Genomic DNA, 14458 nt, shown 5'->3' with positions numbered 1-14458 from the left:
TTAAAGAAAAATTCCGGAAACCACATCCCTCCAGCCTCTGGGGAAGTCGACCAGTTTCCCGCACAGTCTGACTCCCAGGTTTGTCCCATGATAGCTTGTGCGCTGCTCATGACCGCTTAGCTTACAAAGACATTGAGTGCTTGAACAGTTACACACAAAAACATGTTGCTGAGTCATTTCTGCCCTCTCTCTTGCCATCAAGTATTTAAAGACTTTGATCAGCCCACTCCATAACACACACACTAAGCCCTACCCTCAAATGGATCCTTGCTCCCTGCTCTAGAAAGCAAATTAAGTTAAAAAAAAATGCTGTTTTGTTTTCTCCACACTTCTCTGATCTGACCAGTACTGTTGGATAACAAATGAGCAGGGATTAATAAGGAGGGAACCTGTTCCTACGTCCGCTTCTCAAAGCCCAGGATTTACCACTCCACCACCACACTGGAGATGACCTTAAGGCCTTTGCATAACATTTTCCAAACAGCTGAGCTGGATAACTGCTGAAGTGAAGTCGTATAGCCAAATATGATCAGGAAGCTCGCTCGTCTCTGGTTTCAAAGCATCAGTCCCCTGCTATTACTCTAAGAAATGCTTTCGCTACTGGTCCTTCACATGGCTCCTCATGCAGCGGTGCTGTAAATGTTTTGCTCTCTGAAGTGTCTGTTTTTGCGTCTGTCTACTCTGTCCAACTCTCTATTGCTACAAAGCTTGAAAATTTTCCTTGGTCATTAAGGCACTTACAGAACTGAAATAATAACCTTTCAAAGACCACTGCCGATGTCTTTAAGAAAGAAGGTGACGTAGAGGAATGTTTTGTACTCAATAAATGTGCGTGGATTAGTATTTGCAGGTTGTCTAAAGTATGCCTGTGTCAGGATCCAAAGCGTTTAGCCCTCGAAGCTCTTGAACTGGGAACAAAGAGCTTTTCACTGAGCACAGACCAAATCCAGCTCAATCCTTCATTAGCAAGCCCTTGCTTCCCTGCAGGCACCCTTCAAGTTTAGCACTAATAAGTGACCCCCGTGCTGCCAGTCCACAGCGGGACGCTGTCTCCCGGGCTTCCTGGGCGACCTCGCACCTTGCTGTGGTGCTACACTTTGGCCAAGTCGCTCAAAACCCAGCCTGTTTAACTCTTATCTCTTCAGCAGAGCTTTGGGGAAACTACGTGCTCCTGTTTAATGGCAAATGATTATGATAAGGTTTGATCTGAAGCTACCTTGAGTGTTCTCGTGGCAGGTAATGTGATGAGATTTTCCAAATTCTGTTTTTCTAACTCTAAATTTAATCTCAGTTGCTCTAGTGAATTATGAGGATCTATGCAAAGTGCTTTCTGCAGTAACTATATTTGTATCTGCCTGAAAGGTGTTTCCACCAAGAAAAAGATCTTCACCCACATCTAGACAACTTTTAATATCTGCAGGTCTTGGAAAAAATGGATACTAACCTGCTCCAGGCGGCAGAAGATATCTTAAGCTTCTGGTTTTTTTGTGTTTTTCATGGAGAAAGTTTAGAACATCCAAAATTGGGCTGATCATAGGTATAAAATTCTAGCAAACTCGAAGACCCTTATGTTCACACAAAAGGTGCCATACCTACCTCATTCAGATCCACATACCAGTCACAGAGAATGTAGAGGGTCAAAAGAAAATGTTTTAACGTATTGGTATGATGGGCTCACACTTGAGCACACAGAGATGAACACCCCATATTGGGTAAGGAAGTTAAATTGAAGGTTTAAACCTTTTTTTGCTAAGTTTCACTAACACCAACTATAAAAAGAGAGAAGGAAAAGGAAGGAAGTAAACAAATACTCATCTTTCTTTCTCTCCAATTTAAAAATAGTACAAGTAACCCAAGGTCTTTTTACAGTTTAAGTAGAAAAGGTTTATTTGACAATTAAAAATACAGCAAATATAAAATCCCCAGATGAATGCAGCATAATGTCATGAAGGAAAATTTTGCATCTCCAGAAAATCCTTTGAGCATTTCAGAAATTTAGAAAGTAAAAAGGTACAATAGTTGAAAGAATTAGCTTGGAAGTTTCAAGACTTTTGATATAATCACTCCCAAGGTTTCGAAAAAAAATGTCTGAGAGCAATAGACTGATCAGTGAAATACTGTCATGGATTAGAAAGTGATGCAGAAAAGAGGAAGAGACTAGAAAATGGGCTGTTTTCAGAGTGGCAAAGGTTAATAGCACTCTGTGCTCTGAACTTGAGAGAAGAATTTTTTGACTTGACTGCTAGTGATACAGAAAATAACTGAATATAGAATGGGGGTGGGTGTTTATGAACAAGAAGAATGATTTCTTAAATACAAAATATATAACCCTGGATCTTACTAGAGATAAAAGAACAGCCCTGCAAATTGGGAGACCTAGTTTTTTATTCCAAGCCCTAATCTGATTTATTGCCTATGTTTAGTGCATCTTTTCACTTCTCAGCTTCCCCAACAGAAAATGGGGACGATGATACTCAGTGGGCCATGGGAAGGTGCCCATTCAGAGGAAGGAGCAAAAAAAAGAAATGGAATGGTAATACAAGGAGGATTCAACTAGTAAAAGAAACAGGCCTACAACTGCAGCCTTTTCACTTAAAAATAATTTCCAACAAGCTCCTGAGATGTCCTTGCAAGGTACAAAGTCTTCCTCTCAGCATGGCAAACACTGACACTGTTGGTCTCCTGAAGGACAGGCAAGGAGATTATCAGCTGGGATGTGGCTCACAACACACAGTACGGTGAGGCACAATACCTTCCTCTGCTCTCCCTTCCCTGAACACAAACTGGGAAAGATCTGCATTAAAATACTTCTGCTGCTAAAAAAAATGTCATTTCCCCAAGCCTAATTGTACTTCGCAGCATGCTAACTCATGGAAATGATGAGTCCTTTCCTTGAAAATTCTTCTCCCATCCTTACTTTCTTCAAATGGAAAAAAATACATTCAGTCTACGAACATCAGCGATGAAACAATCTAAAATGCTCTTATGCACAAAAAGGCAATTCACCACCAGAAACCTCAGACGAAAGTATAAATATTAGATATGCAGCACAAATGTGTATTGGTCATGAACCACAGAGCTTCTCCATTGCCAAGGTGACCAGCCACATGCCGACCTCACTGAGGACAGCACTGAGCCACCCTAATTCTGGAGAGGCCCATGTTGCACCTGATCAGTTCACAAGCTCTAATAAGATTGTTTCATTTTTCATCAGAATATGACATTTATTCTGTTGAAAAAGAGAATACAAGCAACTTACTGGATTCAGCATTTTCACAAGTTTCCATTTCTGCTGTTTCTTCCTCTTCATGCTCATCAGTGTCTCCTGATTCATCACTATCTTCTACCCATTTTCCTGGCATCAGCCCCGCTGAGTCATAGGAATTACATAGTGGTCCCACAATGTGAGTAATGAAAGATTCCTGGAGGTGTGCCAACTGAGGAGCGGAGCGATCCATGAAAGGACTGATAGGCAGACCAAGGCTAGCCTCTTCATCACCCTGGAGATGAAAAATAACAGTAATCTCTCTGAAGTAAATGAAGCAAAGCCATGTCACTAAAAGGAGTAATTACTACATCAAACCAATTAAAAACAATGTAAGGAAAATGATTTAACTATAATGCCACTTCTATAGCATGCCAGCATGACATTGCTACAGTGTCATTTCAGCCATCACATTAAATGATTAATTGAAGTTACAGCTCTTTTCTTCTAAGAGGACCCTCCACCAATATCAAGAATTTAATACAAAATGATGCCTACCTCCCTGGCCTGTGTTTTACATTGTAATTGTGGAAGTCTGAAAACAAACGTTTTCTTTTGCCATATTGTTTACAAGAGCAACTTCAGATTTAGTGACTGTTAGCTCACTCTCCTTGTAATCTGACATCTATTTGCAGAGGACAAAACAAAACTGTCCTGAGCAAGATCTATCTCACTAAAGTAGTTTTCTTATGAATTTTGTCCTGACAGTACATAATAACAAGAAGAACTCTCCTTGGCTTTGGGTCATATCTACTTATCTATTTCCTGGGAAAACTGCAATAATCCATCAAAGCAGAGGTAATTCAGAAGCAGAAAATCTTCTCACAAACCTCTTTGCTACGTTTTCTTGGAGGTATAAGGGAGGTATGGGAAGACTCTCTCTCCCTCCTCTCACGACAAAAAGAAGGTTAAGCTTTCATGCAGAATAAATTCTCATGTTCTTATTCACCCCTATCAGAGCAAAGGTCTGATGATTTCAGATGATTAGACATATAAAGACTGGATGCCCTGTTCCCCAACTAAAAAACCCAGGTCGGTTATGAAAATGAAATGTTAATGCCACATAGAGAACAGTATTTGAGAACATAGATTAGAATTTGTACAGTCATTCTCAGTTTCCATGAAGTTACAAATTGCCTGAATTTATTTCCTAGTAATCTAGATGTTCCAAAAATCATGCATAATATATCTGACTCAATATCCTGCTGATACCTACAAAGCACAAAAAAAAATGAGAGAAATTTTGAAGCATGTACCACAAGTGTTTCATTTCCTTGTGTTTTCTTATTTTTCTAGTAATCTATCCAAAAATTTATTGCTCAATCATCAAACATGAATATCAGTGTTAACAAGATACTGAAACATGCCATCCATTCTTGAGATAGCAAGCAAATTAAGAAAAGATGGCAGCTCTCTCTTCTTCACACTAACATATCTGAGGTCTCACGGTTGCGAGCTGTCAGTAGAGGGAAGAAAGTTGACTATTGAAATGTTTACAAGTTCTTTTTTCATGTTCAGTTAAAAATGATTTATTATGTGAAACATTTTGCAGTACATTTTTTGATTCTTTTAAAATTATGTTTAATAGCCTGTCTTCAAATAAGGATGCTGAGCATGTGGAGGAAAAAAGGAAACATACTGTAACAATATGTCACAGGATTTTGAATGTTAATATGCTATATGTTTTTAATAAGGAGTGTTATTTATATGGGAGTTAAATCCTTCAAAGGAATAGGTGTTTATTAAAGGAAATTCAAGAAAGATATTTTCACAGCATATACTGAACATCTATATATATGCTATTTTGATAACAAAAATTCTGGGGAAATCCATACTTCCCATAAAATTTTCCTCTTTTAGAAATGAGAAAGGAGTATCTTTCTCCACTCAGAAAATAATTCTATGATCAAAAGCATGGTGAAGATGATCTGATAAACCTCTCATAGCATTTTATATTATGGAAAAACACGATTTTCTTTTAGGTTTAATCAGTTAAGAATATAGCTTATTGTCCTTAAAGCTGGAATTCCTAGAAAGAAAATATTCTGTTTCATATCCTGCCAGTATGGCGACACATGTCACACAAAAAACAAAACAGGAAACCCATGAGGACATACTGATTCCTCAATACAGTGAACATATGTCTTGCATTGAAAGAAATCCCTAATATGTTATATTGACTACCCAATCTCACGGAAGTTGCAAGCCAAGAGTTCAAACACATTTATTCATAATTCCCATGCCAAAAGGAAATCCATAGCAAATGTAGTATTCTGAATCAGAATTTGGAGAGAAGATAAATATCAATTTTTTTTTTCTTTTTAATTACAGGATTATGAGAAAGATCATCCCCCAAAAGCTGCCCTTCACAGCAGCTTCCAATAGCATGAAAAAATTTAACAGCACACCTCTCTGACTGATGGAGAATAATGCTCCCCTCAACCAGATTCTCACTGTGGAATAGATAACACCATTATTTTCCTCTCAAGCTTGATTCAGAGTTCACTGTCAGGTACTTTGATGACATCAATGCACTGGAGCACATACTGTCCTCTGATATTAGTTATGATGGACCCAAGGACAGTCATACCATATTCCTGATTAGCAGATTTTGTCTGCATGCATTGGCACCCATATAAGCTATGACCATCATGAAAACTTACAGGGACTAGCTTGGAACTTCAAGGTAGTGTCTAGCCTTCCCAAGCAGACTGCGGGGGTTCTGGCCTAGTGATTTAGCCTGCTAACTTCCTCTTGAAAAAACAGGACATGGAGTTCAAAGACCTTTCCCACTCAAGAAACAGAGGAATAGTGTAGGAATGGCCCTGTTCCTTACACTTGGCAGTGTTAAATAGGTTCTAACGAGAAAGATTTAATTAACGGTTCCTTTATACGAGGCAAGAGAGCACCAGGGCTGGCCATATTCCCAGGTCTTTGCAAATCAATCCGTGGCTGTTCTCTTCCCTTGTGCTACCATTGTGCTACCAGCAGCTGAATCTTGCACAATTACTGCAGCCCTACTAACAAACCTTCTGAAAGCTGAAGTAGAGTCTTAAAAAGTGAAGTATAGTTAGATCAAGGAGTAAGGAAGAGATCATTTTGTGATAAACTGCGGTGCTCAGTACATAAGGGTTTTGTGTGCTAAATGGGAGCATGGCCCATAGGGAAGCTAAAACAATTCTAGCCTGCTCTAATGATCTCAAAGAGGATGTTCTGTCCAGTTTTGGAGACCACATGTCAATAAAACTGTGAGCCACCTAGGTCACTGCAGAGGGGAGCAATGAGAATTATCAGATCTCTAGAAAACATGACATACAGGAAGGATAAAAAGATTGAAGATTGAAAGGCAGACATGATAACATACCAACCAGAAAAATGAGGAGAGGAACAACCTGTTCTCCACATCCATGGTAAAGAGAGCACCAGACTGGAACACAGCCTGCAGAAGGCTGTAGGAATCACATCATGGTAGGTCTTTACAGACACATCATAAGCTTCAGTCCAACATGGCCATGGTGCAGCTGATCCAGTAAAAGGATGGACTAGCTGAACTCTAGTTCCGTTCTCTGTGATTTTCACTCATGACTAGCACTAGCACACTCAAGAATTGTTTTGCACAGGCAAGCCAGGAACCAATAAATATCACGTAGGACATATATTTATTTACCTGCTCATAAAACTCGTTGACAATGCCTTCTGTCCACTGAAGATGCAAATCTTTGCATTTTGCAGGCCCATTGATGTCAGCCAGTTTGATGCACATTTGGCAAACCAGCAAGCGATCGTTCTCGTTAGTCCAGTCAATTCCGACATCATCGTTCACCTAGCAGAAAGAAGGAGGAAAACCGTGACAGCTATCCTGGATAAAAGAATGAATCCACAGAGGAAATTCTGTCCTAGGATATCTTATGGTATATTTAAGCACTTAAAAAAAACAGAGATGTAAGCAGGTGAGCTATCTCAGCGTTGAAATTTACAATCATCTGTAAATCAATCTAGAATAAGAAAAATAAGTGAAAAACAATAAACTTTGAGGTAAATTATGAGAAATTTATATTTAGAAATACTGTACCTGTTTGAAAGCATTATCAGGAAAACAAACAAATGCAAGCTTTCTATAACATTTTCCAAGAAGTTACGACCTTATTTGTCCGAGAAGATAAATTATCAGCAAATGTCATGCTGATTTAATTACAGAGCATGAAGATGCATGTTAACAAGCTTATTTTCCCACTTAAGCACAGTATAGCTGAAAGGACTCTACTTTTTTTCCTTCTCTCTGTTCTTCCCATACTTCCCATTAGTGAAGTATGTACTCCCCCATACAGGGAGTGTCCCAGTGCTACCCGCCTCTGCTTCCTCCTGCTGCTGCTGTGTGGCTGAGGCTGAGCCAGCATGGATAATTTGTCTGATGGGAGCTTCCAGCCTCTCATCTGCTGCCAACGCACTGAACCGGCTCTGTAGGTACAGATCTACACGTGGAGCATAAGCCATCCTCCTGGTGCTAGAAGTTACAAGTTTCCAGTCTTCATCATCATGGGAGTCTCCATTCCTCAATCCCATAAGCATGGACTTTGCTGCTCCTTCTTCAGTACAGCTGGAGGTTGAGACTCCTCTTGTACTTGCAGGGTCTCTGAGAAGATCCAGTCAATCCCCTTTTCATCATCTTTGATGCTGTGCAGTCTGCTGCCCTCCTCCTGCTGCTCCTACACTTAGTGACACAGATCCTCCACCAGCACATATCTCCTGCAGGCAAGGAGGCCATCCTCCTCTGCCCCAGCATCACCGAAAGGCACCAGCCTCTCCCTACAGCCCCAGAACTGCACGGCTGTGTCCTCCCTCAGGAGCTCACTCTCGTTTGAAGCTCCTGGTGTTACAGGGACAGTTGCTCTTGTGGGTGCTGGGGATTGTGCCCTGTGGTGGGTCCACTGCCATTGCTGACCATGGGGACACTGTCATCTCTAGCCTCCCCTTGTGCCAAGTATTGCATCTGTTGGCCACCTCTATTGCTGCACTCAGCAATTATATAGGTCTATCCTTAGTACCTGCTGAAAGGGTGCTTGGCCCTCCCTAATCAGGAGTCAGCTGGAACAAAAGCTCAAAGCACCCTTTGATCAGGACTAGCTCATCAACAGAGCTCATCAGAAGCTGCCAAACTTACTAGAAGTCAAAGCCTCCTATAACTAGCCTTCCCCAGCAGCAGCAGACACCACTCTCCTCAGAGAGTTTCCAGGAGTCCTCCAACAGTCCCAGAAGATCTAGAAGTAGAGCTTATGATCTACTAAGTCCACAGATAAGCAGCAACAGGTGAACAACATCCCAGTTTTAAAAGGCCACTTTTTAAATTCTGCAATTCTTAATTTTGCAGATTGAACATTTCTACCAGGTTGCTATTGCCTTCACAGGGTAGTGCCAGGATTCAACGACTTTACTTCCAAGTGGCCAGTGATACCAGTCTTTACTGCTGTTAGTCACACTACCCATTCTCAGTCTTTTCTTCTAAACATCCCTTAGTGTAAGAGCGGCTGTCTTTCACTGTCTAATTAAGTTTTGAAATCCAAATCCCTCCTTGGACCACAGCCTTGATCATCAATTATGCAAAAGTTGAAAAAAATTGTTGTGCTATGACTAGATAAAACTTCCTTTTTTATTCCTTGGCGGTACTTTTCAGACTACAAGCTTTTCTGGTGGATGATGCTTACATGACATGTATTTGCACTGTCTGCTCTAGAGAAGGATCTCCCTGACTGTTGCCTCAATACACTGAACTACAAGTCAGCAACTCAGTCAACAACATGATCCTTTACTGCTAATTTTATCTGTGTTGCAGCACCTCCATCCAGAAACAAATGTGTTAGGTTTGCTCTCTAAGATCTCTCCAAAAGCAGTTTTGCTAAGCAAACATAAATAATTTTCTTTTAAGATGGTGATTTCACAAGGAAAGCCAGGCTCAGCAACAAACACAGGTTAATATTTTCACCTTCTCTTCTGCTTTTTATTTGGTATATGAGTATTCAAGCAATCAGGAGAGAAAAAGAAGTTAACAGCAGTCATTACAAATCTATAGTGAGCTAGGAGGATGTGATAACTCAGACTGTACTCCTAATTATTTGCAGTGTATCAGATATCACCTTGCAATGGTTACACCTACCATCTTCCAGTCTGATAGATTTAAGCCAAATTTAATTTGCAATATCCTCAATTTATGCCTAATACTTTGTATATACAACTGGTCCAGCTTGTCCATTTCCACAGTTAAGACAGTTTGTCTCTGTGACAAAGCTACAGCAACCACTGGTTTAGCTTGTCTTTTTTCATTGCTTACTAAAACTCACAGACGGGAAGGTTTTGATCAAAGCTGTCAGATCCAAAGGCTTCAAACAACCTAAATTCACTGTGTTTTACTGTGATTGTAGCCCTGATGGGTGAGAATCTGCCAATACGCTTAATGCTTTGAGAGGAAATTAGGTGGGATGAGTGGTCTCAGTGTCTCAAATTAAGACGTAAAGCAACTACTCTGACATCACCAGGGGGGGTCGGAGACACGACTAGCGGGGGTGCTCAGATCTTTACAGATCCACAGGATAATGCTCTGTCTACTCTGGACCATAATTTAAGGCCTTTCTTTACAGCTTCTTAGAGCCTGACAAAGAGAGATATGTTACAGAAAATGAAAAAAGAAACCAGTCATACATTCTGAGACTTCAAAATTTCAGGATGCAGGTCCATTCTAAGCTATACCACAGGAAAATATTTTTCTATATCACTAAAACAGCTACAAGGTCTCAGTCCAGGACTGGAAACAAACTGCGCTTGGTGTTATACAAAACCCAAGAAGGCGGTGCCAGCTCCAAACAAGGGATCATCTAGGTAACATATCTACAGCTTTGAGGGATGATTGTTTCACATTATATTGAAATGATACAAAAATTTTTCAGAATAGGCTCCCAGTGCTGTCATTTTATATTCACTGAATGGAGTGTGCAGGTAAGATATCTTCAGTGACTTTGCCCATTTGAAACCAAGTGGGACAGAAAGATCATCTTTCCATTGCATTGGAAATTTGAATTTCAAAATTTTTATGATTTCTGTGCTTTTCTAATACAACAGTAGGATTAAACTGATAAAATAAACAGTGAATAATCAGACATTATAGAAGCTTGGTAACACAGCTTCCTATGTGTGCCTGGGTGTGCCAGGTAAAAAAGGCAGCTGGCTACTAAAATCACCATGAAAGCTGCAATTTTCACACAACAGGGTTTTTAGTCTGATCACCTTCTGAAAGTACAAGCAGAGTAAATTTGTCTGTCCAGTTCCTCTTCCCAGTAACATCAGCTTTTCCCTCCTCAGTCCCTTCTGTACTGATGCTGCTGAGCTCATGGGTAGCAGGCAAGAGAAGTTCTACAGCCTGAACGATTGTGCCTGTCTGCTCCCACATCTACCTCATTTTCTGTTATCAATGGGACGACAGATCCTGTCTTAAACCATGCCTGAAAAAAAACTAAGTATATATATGTTTCACTAAGTTTAAAAAATACTTTTGGCAAAAAGAGCAACACAAACAGCTTCTTCAGTCTTTTCTCTGTGATGCTACTAAGTCCTGCAAACTTTTCTGACCGTACACCAGAAACGCAAACTGATCTTGTTACCTTGGCATTGAATCTGGCAACGAAATCAAAGTGTTTCTTCAGGTCAGTAGCCAAAATTGCCTCAATGACAAGGAAGCGGAAATGCTTGAATTCCACGTGGTCGAGGTTGACTAAGAAGTTGTACTCTGGCCGGGACATGAACAGGTTCCAGGCAGCAGCTGCATGGTGGTTCTCCAAAACAGAGCGGTCATTGTACAGCACAGCCTGCAACAACAACATATGCAATTAAAAGCTTAGAAACCTCTTAGCAAAGGAAATACTGCAACACAGAAATAAGAATGGGAATAATGGATGAGAGAGGTTCAGTAGATTTTTTTTTTTTTTTTTTTTTTAATATTCACCCAAGAAGTGATTTCGGCAGGACTAATAGCAAAAATCTGTATCATATGACTGAACTGCATTATATGACAATAAATGAATCTGTTTCTGCCTGCGAATAATGATGAATGGCTAAGACAATACAGGTGCGTTTTATGTATATGTGTAATACAATCACTACTACAAAATGTAGTACCTCACTGTTTCTTAGAACTAATCTCATTACTAACAGGGACTGTGTTATGTAACATATGCTCAACCCGACAGATTTCTCAATACTAAAATCCAAAATTGGTTAAATCTTTAACAAGCCAGGAGGAATAACTCTGATAACTCTTTCTTCTTTGACAAACTACATTAAGGAAATACTGAGAAAATGGAATATGAGGGGACAACAATAATCCATAAAATCTTTCCACACAAGCACCATTCAGTGCACTATTTGACTGATGGAAAGAAATGTTTTTGGAAATATGTTTCTATGTAAAACAGATATAAATTTCTTAAGTTTTTATACAAATATATACATAATGTTCAAGTAGTAAGACTTTCTTCATTACTTTTCTCTTCAATTAACTTTCTTTCTTTTTGATCACCCAGAGACATCAGTATTTTTTATCTCAGAGGCTAGGTTGCTGAAGCAGCTCAGGTTTACAGTTCATCTTGCCTAACTGCACAGTAAACATTTGAGATAGATATATTCTGCTACCTGGGCCCCGTTCCTGAAGGCAGGCTTTTCGTTCAGCAGCACTTTACCATTACTGAAAGCTGATACTACTTGTGGTGAAAAAGTATCAAAGAAATCAGATGCTGAAAACAAGTTTTGCAAACTTCAGGTGATAACAAATTAAAAGGAATCACAAGAAAAGTGTGAAGACTGTCCATCAATTAACTGTCAAAGTAGCTAATCACCTAACTTCTCTTGATTTTTGCAACTGCAAGGCCATAGTACTTTTTTTTCTTAAAATAGATTTAAGGACAGAATATTTCTTCTTTCTCTCTATTTACCCAGCCAGAGTATCTGGGTTCTCAATCACACAAAGATGTTGCAAGGTGTAGAAGTATTGCTATCGCTTCACAGATAGAAACTGAGGCAGAGCAAGGTCAGGTTACTTCTCCTGGAGAGAAAGGAAGTCTGGGTCCAAGCTGGGGGTGTGGGGGGGTGAATCTGGGTATTCCGCATCCCTACCCAACTTTTCCCTGTTAAACCATGTTTTTTCTTTCCTTGTACAAAGAAATGTTTTTCCATACAGTATGCTGAAGGCAGGCAGGTCAGCTATGTAAGATAAGGAAAGATGATCTCATAATTAAGCCAATAAACAGTGACTCAGAATTGCTAAATTCAACTGCCAGCATTGGCAGCAATTTCTATGTAGGTAAGCATCAGCTGTACATTTATAAAACTGAGATGATTTTTTTCCCTATGGAGGCATATGTAAAGATATATTCATAAAAGACTGCAGCTGCTCAGGAACAACAGAAAATATGTTAGGACCACGTACAAACTCATTTGCATGGTGCATTGACAACTATACAGGTGTTCTTTTTATTTTTAACTTTCTGAGCCTTGCTGGGTAGAACAATTCTTCCCTTATTTCACAAACAACTAGTTAAGGATTCCAGATCAGCCAGCAAAACATTGGTCTTTTTATTCACTGCAATATTTCATCAACATCTTTCTTAATACCTCAAATGACTGAGAATGGTGAGGGTGTGTAAGGAAACTCTTAACCAGTAATTTCCAAGTTAAGTGATTATTTTCTGTCACTTTAATATGCTACTTCACAACACTTGGTAGAACACGGCTTAGCTGTGCCTCAGGCAAGCCACAGTAAACACTGGCAATGAGAAGCTATCAAAGACCTTGCAAACTTAACAGGAACATAGCTCAAGATTTATTTACCTGAGGAGCACTTGTTGCTACTAAAAAGGCATTGGTCCTTCCTGGATGATCATAATCATGCATGGCTGCAGCAACATAAAGAGCCATCAACTCAAGGGCAGGGATGTTGCCAGCTAGGCATCCGTAGCTGTCATCTGTAGGCGTGTATGTCTTCGAAAACACATAGCCCATATGGCCATGAGTGATCCCACTGTCAGAATCTGAGCAGAGATAATTAAATAAACAGAAAAATTCCTTACCACTTTTTCAGTGACTTACCAAAGCAGGTAGGAGCAGTGAAGCAGTAGGAGGTGGGGTGAATTTACAATATACAACCAAATAGCAAACACACCTTGACCTGAATGAATGCTTTCTGATACTGTGCGCATATTCCAGTACAATACTGCATGTAACTGGAAAGAAACAACCTCAGATCCTACTGGGAATCTTCTACCCATCCAGCAGTGTTCTCAAACTACTTAAGTTTTATCAGCTACTGACAATAAGCCATGAATCAATGGCCATGCTGGAGCTTTGTGGGTCACTCAGTCTTCCCACTCCTTCACTTAATTGCTCCACCATATAGATTAGTCTTTGAGATACTAACAGTCAGCTTTATGGATTAGCATTTATTAACTCAATTGGTACAGGTACATGCTTTCCAAGCCAAAGGTCTCGGATTTGCATCTTTGCTGGTAATCCTCTTAACTGCCTCTTTTTGAATCAACTTGAACTTGCCCTTGTCAGAGGCAGACACAGAGATGTGTTGCAAGTTTAATCTGCTTGAACAGATCTTGCATGTAAGTAAACAAGCATCTTCCAAATAACATACCAAAATAAACCAAAACTCAACCTCCTTTATGCAGCCCATCTCACCTCACCTCCTGAGCTTCCAATGAACCTTGCTACGATCATTGACAAAATTTCCCAACAATAAAATCCTTTTTGCACCAAAACATCCCCAAGTGTTTCACAAATGATAAGCACATGCCACACAAACACCACTGAAAAAGCAGAAGAGAAATGTTCTCTATGGAACAAAATCCTGCTTTCAAAAGCTCCCTCAGACTGCCTACAAAATACAAATTAGAGATAGGTCCTCTAATTGCTACAGCTTACCCTTGGGGGAGTAAATAGCAAGGTACAACAAGAAGAGTTTCCTGCATGGAACAATCATAAAACAGTGGACAAGTTGGTCTATCAAACCACTTGCAAGCTGCAAGGTGATAAGCCTCTCAGTTTAGAGACAGGAAGGAATGGCAAAGGAAGTCTTCACAGCACAGCCAAGCGCCTGGATGTGCAGGTCACTCTCTGCATGTCCCAGGTGGTTTTGTAATAGTAAAA

At 39.9% G+C, this 14458-nt stretch overlaps 1 protein-coding gene across 4 annotated transcripts in view; it reads right to left on the bottom strand.

The window, feature by feature from the left end:
• PDE3A (phosphodiesterase 3A) overlaps window positions 1-14458 on the bottom strand; it is a 257748-nt gene that overhangs the window by 9525 nt on the left and 233765 nt on the right. For all 4 annotated transcript variants that reach the window (XM_062591400.1, XM_062591408.1, XM_062591418.1 and 1 more), the window contains 4 exons: window positions 13136-13335; window positions 10915-11118; window positions 6933-7088; window positions 3260-3500 (listed from right to left, as the gene is read on the bottom strand). In XM_062591400.1, the coding sequence (XP_062447384.1) occupies window positions 3260-3500; window positions 6933-7088; window positions 10915-11118; window positions 13136-13335 (801 nt within the window). The remainder of the gene's footprint in view (window positions 1-3259; window positions 3501-6932; window positions 7089-10914; window positions 11119-13135; window positions 13336-14458) is intronic.

The sequence above is a fragment of the Rhea pennata genome, chromosome 1, assembly GCF_028389875.1.
Source record: "Rhea pennata isolate bPtePen1 chromosome 1, bPtePen1.pri, whole genome shotgun sequence".
Lineage (NCBI taxonomy): Eukaryota > Metazoa > Chordata > Aves > Rheiformes > Rheidae > Rhea > Rhea pennata.
This window is presented reverse-complemented; position numbering and strand designations above follow the sequence as displayed.